A 14234-nucleotide genomic window follows, 5' to 3' on the forward strand; every position below is an offset into this window, starting at 1 on the left:
CCGCCCCACACGTCGCCCACGCGCTAATCCATCGCTCCCACCATTAACCAGTCACCTCCTCGACTCCCCAAAGTCGCACACCACTCCTGCCCCCGCCAGCTCGCTCCCCTTCCCCGATCTCTGCACCGATCCCATCCATGGCGACCCACTGGGGCAGCTCCCCGGCCGACGAGCACGACGACTTCGACGAGTTCGACCCCACGCCCTACGGCGGCGGCTACGACCTCTTCGTCACCTTCGGCCGCCCGCTCCCGCCCTCCGACGAGACCTGCTACCCCTGCTCCGCCCCCTCCACCTCCTACGACGCGCCCCACTACGCCGCCGAGGAGCCCTCCCCCTACGGCCACCACCACAAGGCACAGCCCGCCCCAGGCTTCCGCCCCCAGCACGAGCAGCAGCAGCCGTCCTACGGCGGCGGCGGATCCGGGTACGGCGGATCCAGGCCCCAGCCCGCCTACCAGGAGGAGGAGCAGCAGCAGCAGCACTCCTACGGCGGCGGCGGCTACGGATCCGAGGCCCAGCCCGCCTACGGCTTCCGCCCCCAGCAGGAGGAGCAGCAGCACTCCTACGGCGGCGGCGGCGGCGGCTACGGATCCGACCCGCCCCGCCGCTCCGAGGAGGACACCTACGGATCTGGGTACGGCAGGAAGCCGCAGCAGGAGGAGGACAGCTACGGCTCTGGCTACGGCAGGAAGCCGGAGCCCGAGGAGGGCTACGGTTCTGGCTACGGATCTGGCTACGGGTCCAAGCCGCAGGTGGAGGAGCAGGCCTACGGCTCGGAGTACGGTTCTGGGTACGGGAGGAAGCCACAGCCGGAGGAGACCTACGGATCCGGGTACGGTGGGAGGAGGGTTGAAGATGAGGTCGAAGGTGAGTATGGCTCCGGTGGGTATCGGAAGCCAAAGCCCTACGGCGAGGAGACCCAGGGTTCATACGGCTATGGCCAGAGCGCTGGGTACGAGAAGCCCAGCTACGGCGGGGAGGAGGAATACGGCCGCAAGAAGCAGGTAAGCTCCTGTCTGTGTTCTAGTGATTAGCTTGTTCAGTGTATGGATGCTTCTTCCTTAGTAGATTATCATGCCTCTTAGTTGTAATATAGTGAATGGTGGAGGAAAGATTGGATGCTTGTTACTTGTGGCTGTGATTGCACTAGGTCTTCCAGTTTGTTGGCAGGGAGGTGCTGGATACAACCATTTTTTTATTTTGTCATTCCACTATATGATTGTTAGCTGATAACAGCTCATACAATTTGGTAGGGCTTTTGAGTTGCAAAATTCAGAAATCCTGCTTTATACCTAGTAAAGGGAAAAACGAGTCACTAGATTTAGTCATTTGGATGCTGAAAACTCTTTACCTGAACGCTAAGCTGTTATAACAGAAAACATGTTGTACTCAGCTGATCCGTTGAAATGTTAATTGGTGCTTAGTGCACGGGAAAGAATTCTCTTGTTCCTAGTACGCAGCAAACATGCTCATGTGGGTGTGCATAAATACCAGTTTGATGATACTGATCCCACTGTATGTGTTCTTTTATCTCAGTGTCCACAACAATAATTGACTCTCTCTGTGTTGTTTGTTTTGATTATTTGACATTACTGATCCACTCTCTACAGCACATATGCGATGTGCAAAATCATCACTCACTGCTTCACTTGCATACTTATGTGGTTTTACAATAGTCAGGCATATACCTTGGTTATCTGTTGCAGCAGAATTTGTAAGAACAGTGTAGCTAACAAATTTGTGAAAATTACATTTGTGGCCGTTCATCTACATTAAAACCCAGAGCTATAGGAATGCATCTTATGACTCATAATTGGATGTAATTTTATGACTCAGATAAGCTGTCATCAGCACATATGCATTTGTATGCCATGTCTGTACAATTTAAGTTGTAGAAAGTGTGGCGAAATGCTGAAACCTACAGTAATAGCTCTATATTTGTCCCTCTATTCTCTTATAGGGCTCATATTATTTGCTCCTACACCTGTTTGCTGCTTTTTTTCTGGTCGGACAAATGTAATTTTAGTGCATCTCTTGTAGCTGACCAAACATTATACTTCCTATATCAGCAATCTCTGAAATGTTAACATGAGTTTTTTCTTGCCAACCCTAAGTATTTCCTGTTGCCTCTTTATAGGACGATGATGATTCTGATGATGAAAACAAGAAACGTCACCACCACCATCGCCGCCACAACTACGATGACTAAGCATTCAGCATGGTCTTGATCTGCGGCCACCCCCACATCTAGCTACTACACGAATAAAGCTTGTCTTGTTACCTTCTGGATACTCTGGATCATTGTTCTGTTACTATGAATTTGTACAACTCCAAACTAAAGTGGGCGATGTGGGTGGTTTATATGTTTGAATTATCTAGTAATTGTGTGCTTAAAATGATTTGTTTGATGTATAGTACTCTGTTCGGAAATAAGTGACTTAGCTTTGTCTACATATGGTTGTATCTAGAAACATTTCGGTGTGTAGATATCTGAGTTGCTTATTTCTGAACCGAGGTTGTACCGGAAGGAGGCCATGTTTTCCGCTTGAACTTTTCATGGAGTTGAGTTTACAACCCGCATTTTCAGTGCCGCTTGAAATACACTCAAACTGTCAAAATCAATTAGACCACAACACAGCTAATTTTACAGGCGTAAGTGGATGCCCTTAGGTGATTAGATTTGCCGAGCTAAAATTCAAATAGGGTCTGCAGTTACTTATTAGGTGAGCCAGGGAGAATTATTTCGACATTGCATTATTATAGTTAGGTTTGATAGGAAGAGAAAAGGATAGAAAGAGAGGGGCTTCCTCCCAAGACCCACGATAATTAGGTTTGCGGAACTGTGGGGAGCGGAAGAAGGGAGAAGATCCTTTGCGGAGATGGTCAAGATGGCGGGTGGGGGTCGAGGCTCAGGGAGATTCAGTGGAGCTGGTGGTGGCCGTGGTGCTGGCGGTGGCCGTGCTCCTCCAGCGGCTGCCACGACTGCAAGATCGGCTGCGACCTCCCTTGGCGCCACTCCTGATCAAGTGGTGCTCAAGTCTGAGTTCCCTCAAGCTATGATGCAGCAAAGGGGGCAGCTGGACAAGGTATGTTTCCCATGATGCAACCCAACATGTGGAATATGCCGATGAGCCAGTGGTCACAATTCTTTGGTAATCAACAAATCCCCCTGCTAGTTTCAACCCTATGATGATGCTGCCTCAGGGTGTTACTCCCAATCTTCCTCAACCTAATAGTCAGGGTAGCAGTGCTAGCTTGAATCCTGCACAACAACAATAAAACTATGGTGGTAGCAAGAACAAGAAGAAGAATCAGAAGGGGTCTGTTTCTAATGGATCTAAGACTAGTGGTGATAGAAATAGGAATAACTTGCAGTTGAAGTTGCTAGTGGTCCTGGGCGTGTGATGGATACTAAATTCAAGAATGTCACATGTTATAACTGTGGGGAATTTGGACATTATGTGGGTCTCTGCACCAGAATCAAAAGGTGCTTCGTATGCAGTAAAACTGGCCATCACATGGACAACTGCCTGATGTGGTACTCTCTCCTGCCTACTGCTCAATATTGGGGGAGTGCTAATCCAGGTCTGGGTTTCTTTCATGTGGAGGTAGAAGGGCCAGAAGCATTTCAGTGGCTTAAAATGGACAATGTGCGGGTAGTGGTGGTCAAGGAAGGTGAAATATCTGTTGAGGAGCTTGAGAAAAGCTTCAATGAAATGTGGAAAGTGAATTAGTTTTGGCAAATCAGACAGCTTGGTCCTAAGAGATTCTTGGTGAGATTTCCCCCTAGAAAGAGAATCAAGGAATTAGTGGAATACCCTTCCATTAATCTCAAGAAGGAAGAGGTGGTGATATATTTTGTCAATTGGGATGGTGAAGCTGAACCTTTTGAGGAGTTCCAAGAGGTTTGGGTCAAGATATTTAGCATCCCTTTGTCCAGTCTCTACTACTTTAGGTGTGCTTGTCAACATTGATTGGTGGCATCTTCAGAAGCTTCTACAAAGAAGTAAGGGTCAAGGTGGCTGTGAGGGACAAGTCCAAAATCCCATCCAACAAGCTTTTTGAAATGGAACAATGCTTCTTCCTGATTGACTTCATTGTGGAGGCTGAAGGAGAAGCTATTGATGTTGATGGGGATGATGATGAAGACCTTGGTCACAATAATGAGGAGGACAAGTGTCGAGGGTGCTCCTCGGCAATGCCCTCCGATTGGGGCTTAGGGTTGATGGAATCCTGCAAGCTGACACGAGACATCGGTTCGCAGACAAGCGGGGAGAGCGATTTACCCAGGTTCGGGGCCCTCGATGAGGTAAAACCCTTACGTCCCGCTCGTCTCGTTCTTGATTATGATGATAATGGGTTACAATGGGGTGCCGAATAGTTCGGCTGAGATCTCGTCGAGTTGGCTAAGAGCTAAGGTGACCTAGCTTTAAGCTTCTGTTGGCTAAGATTGCTAAGATTGATTGTCCCTCGACCGCCCCTCTCCTGGCCTTTATATAGGAGGCCAGGTCTCAAGAGGCCTAATCGAGTACGACTAGGTTTACAGTAGATCTATCTCTAGACTTTCCTTGTTCGGCTCCTTCCGCGTCTTGTACTTCAAGGAATCTTCCGTTGCACCGCCATAGTGGCCCATCTTGCCATCGAGTGCCTTCATGGGCCTCCAACTAGGGAATACAGGGTAGGGCAACATTGGTTACCCGAAGGGTAATGCCCACGTCAGTAGCCCCCGAGTGTCTAGCCGAAGGTAGTTCGGGTAGAGACTAAAGCATGCCTCCACCAATGTCTTCTCCTTGACCGTTCTTGTTCTTCTTGAATCTGCATCATCTTCTTCTGTCGGGTGCGCGTCAGCGCTCCCGATGGGAGTAGCCCCCGAGTCTAGGTACGGATGCTTGCAATCCGTGCGTAGACTCAAGTTGTACCCCTCGAACATTTTGCTCTACCGAAGTTTTTCCGCGAGTCTTCGTGGGTCATCCGATATATTTTCCTCATGCAAGGGATAATGAGTAACGTGCCCAACTTTTGTTGGTTAACTGCCGATGGTAAAACAACGTTACCCTACACGTAATCAAGTCCCCGAGCTTGATCCCGGAGCGTAAAAATTTCTGTCGGGTGCGCGTCCAGCGCTCCCGATGGGAGTAGCCCCCGAGTCTGGGCACGGGTGCTTGTAACCGGGTGCAGACTCGAGTCGAACAATTATCCCTTCCTTCAAGGCCCCTTTTCCTTCGAGTCTTCATTTTTTCGGGTGCGCGTCCAGCGCTCCCGATGGGAGTAGCCCCCGACTCTAGGTGCGGATGCTGGCAATCCGTGCGTAGACTCAAGTTAACCATCCGATACCTTTTTATTCCTTCGACTGCTTTTGACTACATCCATATGTCATTGATGACGTACCACTGCTGTGGCCTGGTTGACGGGACTTGACCTAACGGGCCCACCCTAGTTCTCGCGGGCGGCTTCTAGGATTTGACCAGTGCATGCGCAGCGACCGAGGTGCCTCCTCGATTTTCGCGCAAACGTGGGAATAATGGGCCGCCGGTTCCGTTCCTTCATTAAGCGCCACGTGTACAGCTAGATCTGCTCCACCTCCCGCGACGTTTGTGGAGTTATGGCCACGATCTCACCTCAATTTTTACGACATAAATAGGGGGCCTTCTCACTTTTTCTTTTCACGCCTCCTACTGCTCATCTTCTTCGCCCGTCCTTTCGTGCTTCCTCTCGTTCTTCCCTCAAAAGCTTCGGCCGCCATGGGCAAGAAGAAGGGTGCCAGCACTTCGGACGCGGCCAAGGTTAGCCGTGATTGGAGTGCCTCCGCCATTTCCAACCGCGACATCAACAAGCTGCGCGCCCTCGGCTTCATCTCCGCATCTGAGGATGATATTCGTCTTCCAGGTGCGGTTTCTCGCCCAAAGCCCCCGAAGGGTTTCACTGTCATGTTCGTTGCCTTCTTGTTTCGTGGTCTTTCTCTTCCGGCCCACGAGTTCCTTCGTTCCCTTCTTTTATTTTACGGGATCCAGCTCTGGCAGCTGACCCCAAACTCCATCTTCCATCTCTCTATCTTCATCACTCTTTGCGAGGCCTTCCTCGGCATTGACCCTCATTGGGGTCTTTGGAAGAAGATCTTCTACGTGAAGCGCCACAATGACAACAATGCCCCCCCCCGTCGTTGGTGGCGTTGGCTTTGTTGTGAGGAAGGAGGTCGACTACTTCGACTACCCAATGAAGGAGTCCGTCCAGGGCTGGCGCAACAAGTGGTTTTACCTGCGTGATCCCATAGTGCCCGGGCGGCGCTCGAATCTCCCTCACTGTGATGATGTCTTGGTGGCCCACAAGAAGAAGTCCTGGCGAAACGCCCTTTCTCCCGAAGAGAGGGCGACAGCCGACAGATTGTTTGAGCGGGTCGTCGTCCTGAAGAACATGGGAGGCTTTACGATGTGCGGCACTGAAGTAGTTTCAGTGTTCCTACAACGTCGAGTGCAGCCGCTAATGTCTCGACCCCACCAGCTATGGCTTTACACCGGCAAAACCGACAAGTCGAGGATCAGCTCCGCCGACCCGTCGGCGGATGAGCTCGGGACGAGGTTCGCAGCTTGACGTGCCTTAGTATGAAGGATAACATCATCTTGACATCGGCTCGTCCTCCTCATGATTTTGATCATCTCCCGACCGAGGTAATCTCCGCCGCTCTTTACTTGCCGTTGTTACTCCTTTTCCGCCGTGTCTCACAAATTTCTTTTCTTTGACAGGCTCCCGCCGTTGCTCAATGCTACCCCCTGCACCCGAAAGCGGTGTGGTACTAGAGGATGACGATGATGATTCTGAGGGGACCGAGGACGCTCAGCATGCCCTTGAGGACAGCGATGTCCAAGAGGAAGAAGCTGCCGAAGATGATGCCTTCCTCAGGAGCAGGCGTCGTAAGCAGATACACGACGATTTCATTACAACGGCTGAATCAAGTCCTAGCGGAGGAGATAATGATGCCGATGAAATTGCTTCGCCTCCTCCTGCTAAGAAGAGTTCAACAAGTTCCTTCGCAGGCGAAGATGATCTGGACCTGTGAGCATCTATATTCTTTTCTTGATTTATTTCCTATCATTTTGTATGCTAACTGTGCACTGTACTTAAGTAGCTCTGATGATGATGATGAAGTTCCTCTCGCGAAGAGGGCCAAGTTAGCTTCTGGGAGAGCGGCAACGGCTAAGGAGTCGAATCCCTCTCCCACCAAGTCGACACCTCCCTCGCGAACAGGTGTAGAGAAGATTCCGGTATCGAAAGTCATTCGTCCCGGCGACGCTCCCTCTCTATCGGCTGGTCGCGATCATGTAAGTATTTAATCTGCCCTGCTTTGTCAAGTTTCTGTCGACTAAGTCCTCTTGGTTTTTCTTGCTGCAGCCGATTTACGCTACAGTCGATGCTGTAGCGGATTTCGCTGAACGATTCACCCGACTTGAGGCTGAAAACTCCCAACTTCGAAAGACTATCAGATCTTCGGCTGACCAGGTGCTTGAAGCCAACATGCTTGCTACCGACGCCAAGAATGAGAACGCCTTGCTGAAGGAGGAGGTGAAGAAGCTAAAGAAGCAGATGGAGGATGAACAAGATGCCAGGCGTGCGGTGGCGGCTGCAGTCGACAAGAAAGAAGGCGTCCTCCGCGAATCCATCAAGGATTTATTAGGTAAATCCATGGTACACCGTTTCTTTCTTGGTGTTTCTTCATTGATTATTGATCTGTCTTTCTTTCAGAGGCTGCCGACATAACCGTCACTCGACGTCATCAGCTTCGGGAGGATTCTACAGCCGATGCCTTATCGCTTGCCGCTGAGTCTAATGTCCAAGTCCTTGGACATCTGCAAAAGGCCAAAGGAGCGTTGTCGAGGCTATACTCGATGATCTTCCCGAAGATGAAGCAGGACAAGACCCTCGACGAGATGGCGGATGCTTTCCTTGTTGATCCTTCCGAGCCTGTGGAGGTATTGAAACGCCGTAGCCGCTTAGTTGGGGCGGTTCTTACTTTCCAGCTTGCTCATGGGCCATGGGATGGGGTCGAGTTGGAGAAGTTATCTAAGGCATTGCCCGTCGATGATGACAACCATTTAGTCGACCTTGAGCCTTTCAAAAGATCGGCAATAACTTGTGCCAACCAACTTCGAAGCCGGTGGATGAAGCACAAGCCAAGCCCATTCCCGAGTCCGCCCTCGGTTCATCATCGGCGAACCCTTCAACTGTTGTTTGACTTGTTGTAAATAAGATCATCCGTAACTTGACGTAGTTCAATTTTAATTCGGCTCTGTTGCCAATTCGAACATCCTTTTGAATGTATCGTATATGCCAAGCACTCCCGATGGGAGTTTTTATGTTAATGCTTGTCTGAACTAGGGACTGTGCTGCAGATTCCTTCATCTTCTTCCCGTGCCGAGCTTTTCCCGAACCCTTCGAGTAACGATGAATCAGGCCTTGTTCGCCGCTTACGTGACCACGTGTCTTGTCTAAATAAAGACATCACTTCCCTTCGCGCGATGGCAGCCTTGGTGAAGAAAAAGGGAGAGATAGCGACTGCTATCGAACAATACGCTCTCGATGGTCTTCATGTTGCTACCGAAAGTTTGGGCTGTAAGTATTAGCCCATCTTCTGATTTCTGACATAGCTTGAATGTTATTTTAACTGACATTCGTTCCTTTTCCAGTCGTAGCTTCAGATGCAACTGAGGAGAACAAGAAGATCCATGAGGAGGTCGAGGCGATGATTGAGGTTGCGCACCCGAAGCATGATTTATGGCTGCATCGTCCGAAGGCTGTTGTCATGGCGAAGTTTAAGTACCGGGTGGGGAAGGCGCATTATTATTTTGATAAGTTCCACGCTCATCTCACGATGGTTTGGAACACCTTGTTCCCTCTAGACCAAGCACCCGAAACCTTATCTGCCCTGTTCACCCGATTCAAGTCTCCCGAAAGGATTCGACAGTTGGTGCGGAAAGAACTTCTGGCTGGTGCTGAGCTTGCCTTTGCTTCAATATTGGCGTGCCATCCGTCTTTAGACTTGAGAGCGGTAGCAAATACTGAGAGGAATTTAGGCCAGTATTATGATGTTGCTAGAGGTCCTGCTTACACCATTGTTTCTGGATGGAGTCATGCCTTGAGAAGGATCCGAAGGCCCACCGGGACCGGGGAGCCCGATCATGAATGTAATAACTTTATACTTGCTTAAGATTGTTTATCGCGTACGTTGCACGCTAAGTTGGTTTGATTGATATTTTATTGTCGAGGGCGGCTGAGTGATCAGTTCAACCTGCTCTCTCGACGACTTCGTTGAATTATGCAATGTTATTGCGAAGCCTATATGTAAGTGTTGTAAGAGCGAGACCCATCGACTTAGTCGAGGGAATTAGACGCTTGGCTTCGTCACGCGGTGCACCGGTTTGAGCCTTATTTTGTGATAATGTAACCATCGACTGCAGCACTCGTGTATTTTCTCGAGGCTTGGATTGGTTGTTTTTGAGCATCATTAATCTTAGCTCCCGTTGAGAGTATTTAATTAATGACACTGTGTGAGCATTTTTTAGGCCAGCGCTCCCGATGGGAGTAAGAGCCAATGGTAAGGCCCCATACGGTATGTTCGGATGATAAGGCCTGGGGCAAGAAAAAGAAAGGTAGAAAACCTGGTTAGAACTTTTATTCATAATGCAAAAGCAACCTTACGGGTTGTCGAGTAAAAAACAATCGTATCCTATGTATAAAACCGTCGCAGGTGTGCGATGTTCCATGGATTCTCAACGTCTTTTCCCGAAGCTGGGTTTTTGAGCCGATAGGCTCCTCCTGGTATCACTTCAGTGACGATGTATGGTCCTTCCCATGGGGATTCAAGTTTCAAAGGTCTCTCCTGCTTCAGCCGAAGTACCATATCCCCGACTCTAAAGCTTTGACTGCGTATTCGTCGGCTGTGATAATTTCTCAGCGCCTGCTGGTATACCATCGTTCTTGCCAAGGCAATGTCTCGTGCTTCGTCAAGGAAGTCTACAGCGTCCTGTAGCGCGATATTGGAAGAGGATTCCATGTATGCTGTTACTCGAGGTGCTTCAAACCGAACGTCGGCTGGCAGGACTGCCTCGGCTCCATGCACCAAGAAGAACGGGGTGTACTGAGTCGACCTGTTAGGTGTATTACGCAAACTCCAGAGTACGGATGGTAATTCTTCGACCCAGTCTCAAGCTGCTCCTGTAAGGCATTTCTTGAGGCCATCCCCTATGAGACCGTTGATCCTTTCCACCTGGCCATTGGTCTGTGGATGGGCCACTGATGCAAACTTTAGTTTGATTCCTCCATCGTCGCAAAATTTCCGAAACTCTTTGGAGTCAAAGTTGGTTCCGTTGTGTGTGACGATACTGTGGGGCATACCAAATCGACAAGTTATTCCTTTGAAGAATTGAACTGCTGTTTTAGCTTTTTGATTCCGTACAGGTACTGCCTCGATCCACTTGGTGAACTTGTTGACTACGACCAGTAAGTACGTGTGTCCTCCGAGTGACGACCTTGGCAGTGGTCCAACTTGGTCGAGTCCCCATTGAGCGAAGGGCCATGCTAGTGGTATCGTCATCAGATCTGTCGCAGGGGCGTGCGGTTTTGGTGAAAACCGTTGGCAGGGTCGCACTTCATGACCAGGTCTCGAGCATCCGATGCCGCTGTTGGCCAGTAAAATCCCGCCACGAAGGCCTTTGCTACGAGGGCCCCGCTTCCTCGCGTGATGTCCGCAGGTTCCTTCATGTATCTCACGCAACAGTGCTCTTCCATCGTCAATGGCGATACATCTTTGGAGAATACCGGAAATGTTGCGCTCGTAAAGTTCACCGTTTACTATGGTGAAGGCTTTCGATCGTCTAACGATTCGTCTTGCTTCTACCGGGTCCTCTGGTAACTCCTGCTTTGTTAGATACGCTAGGAACGGCTTGGTCCATAGTGGCTCGAGGAGGAGGACTTGTTCGGCAGGAGGAGTTAGAGATTCTTCGGCAGCTTGCTGCGAGCTCGCCTCTAATTCATCAGCCGACAGTTTTGGAGGTGCCGACGCCTTTTCTTTTATTGATCGCTGAGTGATCACTTCGTAAAACACTCCGTCTGGGATAGGGGAGCACATGGATCCGATGTTTGCCAAAGTGTCGGCTTCCTCATTGCTGGCTCTGCCGATGTGTTTGAGCTCACATCCTTTGAATTTAGCTTCCATATTCTGATACAGCTGCCGGTAGGCGATCATGTTGTCGCTGACTGCGTCGCACAGGTTCATCGACTGCTGCACCACCAAGTTTGAGTCTCCATAGATTTCTAGACGAGTTGCCCCGCACGCCTTTGCCATCTTCATTCCGTGCGGCGGCGCTTCGTATTCTCGCTTCGTTGTTCGTCGGCAAAGAGAAGTTCATACGTAGTATATACTTCATCTTATCTCCCCGCGGTGATATCAGCACCACTCCTGCTCCCGCACTCGTACTCCGTTTTGACCCATTGAAGTACATTACCCACGACCCCGACATGTCGGGTGCCGCGGCGTCTGTGATTGGATCCAATTTGCCACGAAATCTGGGAGGATTTGGGATTTTATCGCTGTTCGATTGACGTAGGTTATGTCGTGTGGTGCTAGCTCGATAGCCCATTGGGACACTCGACCTGTGGCCTCCAGATTAGTCATTATGCTTTTCAGTGGTGCTTCGCTCACGATGATAATCGGGTGCTCTGTGAAGTAGTGTCGTAACTTGCGGGCTGACCTCCATACTGCGTATGCCAGCTTCTGATGATGGGGATACCTTTGTCTTGCGGGTGTGAGAACTTCACTGAGGTAGTAAACGGGCCTTTGCACACCATGAACTCTCCCTGTTTCTTCTCTTTCGATGACCAAGACGCTGATAAAGACTTGGGCCGTTGCAGCTATGTACATGAGCAATGTTTCCTTCTCACGGGGGGTTACAAGGACTGGAGATGTCGACAAGATTTTCTTCAGATTGTCGAAGGATTCCTGCGCCTCTTTTGTCCACTCGAACTTTTCTGATTTCTTCATCAAATTATAGAAGGGCAAAGCTTTTTCCCCTAGCTTGGCGATGAACCTGCTGAGCGCTGCTAGTCGTCCTGCCAGTTGCTGCACTTGGTGCAGATTCTTCGGCGGCTCCATATCGAGTATAGCTTTTATCTTCGAGGGGTTGGCTTCAATCCCCCTGGCAGAGATGAAGTACCCGAGTACTTGTCCTCCTGGCACTCCAAAGAAACATTTTTTGGGGTTCAACTTAATTTTATACTTGTCTAAGTTGTCGAAAGTTTCCCGCAAATCATCGACGAGAGAAGCAGCGTGCTTTGTCTTCACCACGATATCGTCGATGTAGACTTCGATGTTCCTCCCGATCTGCTCTCCAAGGCAAGCCTGCATGCAACGTTGATAAGTTGCTCCTGCGTTTTTCAACCCGAAGGTCATGACGTTGTAACAGAAAACACCGTGTGGGGTGATGAATGCGGTTAGCTCCTGGTCTTCTTTCTTCAGCTTGATCTGATTGTATCCGGAGTACGCATCAAGGAAGGAGAGGCGATCACATACGGCTGTGGAGTCGACTATCGGATCAATGCGAGGCAGCGGGAAGTGGTCCTTTGGACAGTGTTTGTTGAGGCCGGTGTAATCGATACACATACGTAGAGCGGTGGTGTCCTTTTTGGGCACCATGACAGGGTTGGCCACCCACTCAGATTCCTTGAGCTCTCGGATGAATCCTGCTTTACGGAGTCGATTGACTTCCTCGCCAATTGCTCTCCTCTTGGGTTCGGAAAATTGGCGCATTGATCGCTGCTACCTGGTTTGGCTGTCGGATCAACATTAAGGGCGTGCTCGGCGAGTTCCCCGGGGATACCCGGCATGTCGGATGGTTCCCGTGCAAATATCTCCCAGCGCTCACGGAGGAACTCGATGAGCGCGCCTTCCTATGCGACCGTAAGGTCAGCCGACGTATTGACCGTTTTCTTCGGGTCAGTGGGATGCACCTGCAGCTTCTTGGCTTCCTTTGTAGCATCGAATTCATCGGATCTCACGTTTCGATTGTCGGCTGGTGGTTGCGTATGATCTATGGCAGCGTCAATTGCATTGAGTTCTTCCTTGGCACCGAACTTCGAGGCGATCTTCTGGAACTCCCTATCGCAGGTGTCTGATCGAGCAAAGCTCCCATGAACGGTTATTGGGGTCCCGTTGTTGCCTGGCATCTTCAGTTTTAGGTACGCATAATGAGGTACGGCCATGAATTTGGCAAACGCGGGCCTGCCAAGGATGGCGTGATATTGAGACTCACAGTCGACTACTTCGAACTCGATCTTCTCCTTCCTGAAGTTGTTGGGCGTACCAAAGACTACATCCAATGATGTTTTACCAAGAGAATAAGCGGGTCGAGTCGGTATGATGCCATGGAACCCCGTGTCGGACTCTCTTAGCATGTCGACTGTTAGACCCATTGCTCTCATTGTGTTGGCGAATAACAGGTTCAAGCCACTTCCTCCATCCATGAATACTTTGCTCATATTGTACCCTCCAATCTGCGCCTCAAGGACAAGGGCTGCATGACCTGGTCTAGGGACGGCTTTCGGGTGGTCTGTCCTGTCGAAGGAGATGCTTTGCTCCGACCAGTCGATGAATTCGGGTGTGTCAACCATAGCCACTTCTGCATACTTTACTTCTTGCGAGAACTTCTTGATTTCCCTCTTCGAAAAGCTGGTTTTATGGATCATGTTGACCTGCCCGCGTGGCTCTGGGAATGCTTCGGCTGGTGCATACTCGTCTCTTTCCATTGGTTCGTACTACTCTGGTACATATGGTTCTGGCGGGTGGCCGTAAGACCTTGCCCTCTTCTCCATCATGTGAACTCTTGATATAGCTTCGGCTCTAAGATCATCACAGAACTGTCGAATCTCCAGGAAGTGTCGACAGTTCCTCAACAGGTGGCTGGATTTCTCTCGACCATCCTTTGGATCAATGTAGGAGTGGAGGTAACATGGCGCCTCGAGTTGCTTCGTAGCCGAAAGGTGCGGAGAACGGGTGCGTCCCCTGATTGATGACGTGTTGTGGCATCCTTGTTCGAACTGGCGAAGATGAGCTGCTGTTCTCCCTTCCTCCTCGCGGTGCGAGCCCTTTCGTCTTTTCCTCTGTCCTGCCATGACGTTGAAACTTCCTCGGTTGCTCTCTTGTATGCTCCTGGGTGGAACTTTTAGGACTGCTGTTTGAGGAACGC

At 50.1% G+C, this 14234-nt stretch overlaps 1 protein-coding gene across 1 annotated transcript; it reads left to right on the top strand.

Annotated features, from left to right (window-relative positions):
- Positions 1 to 47: 47 nt before the first annotated feature.
- LOC124673745 (uncharacterized protein At5g39570-like) lies at positions 48 to 2377 on the top strand. The gene is made up of 2 exons (XM_047209789.1): positions 48 to 1007; positions 2141 to 2377. The coding sequence occupies exons 1-2, from the start codon at positions 138 to 140 to the stop codon at positions 2210 to 2212; spliced, it is 942 nt and encodes a 313-aa protein (XP_047065745.1). The 5' UTR covers positions 48 to 137; the 3' UTR covers positions 2213 to 2377.
- The last annotated feature ends 11857 nt before the right edge of the window (positions 2378 to 14234 follow it).

The sequence above is a fragment of the Lolium rigidum genome, chromosome 1 (assembly GCF_022539505.1).
Source record: "Lolium rigidum isolate FL_2022 chromosome 1, APGP_CSIRO_Lrig_0.1, whole genome shotgun sequence".
Classification (NCBI taxonomy): Eukaryota; Viridiplantae; Streptophyta; class Magnoliopsida; order Poales; family Poaceae; genus Lolium; species Lolium rigidum.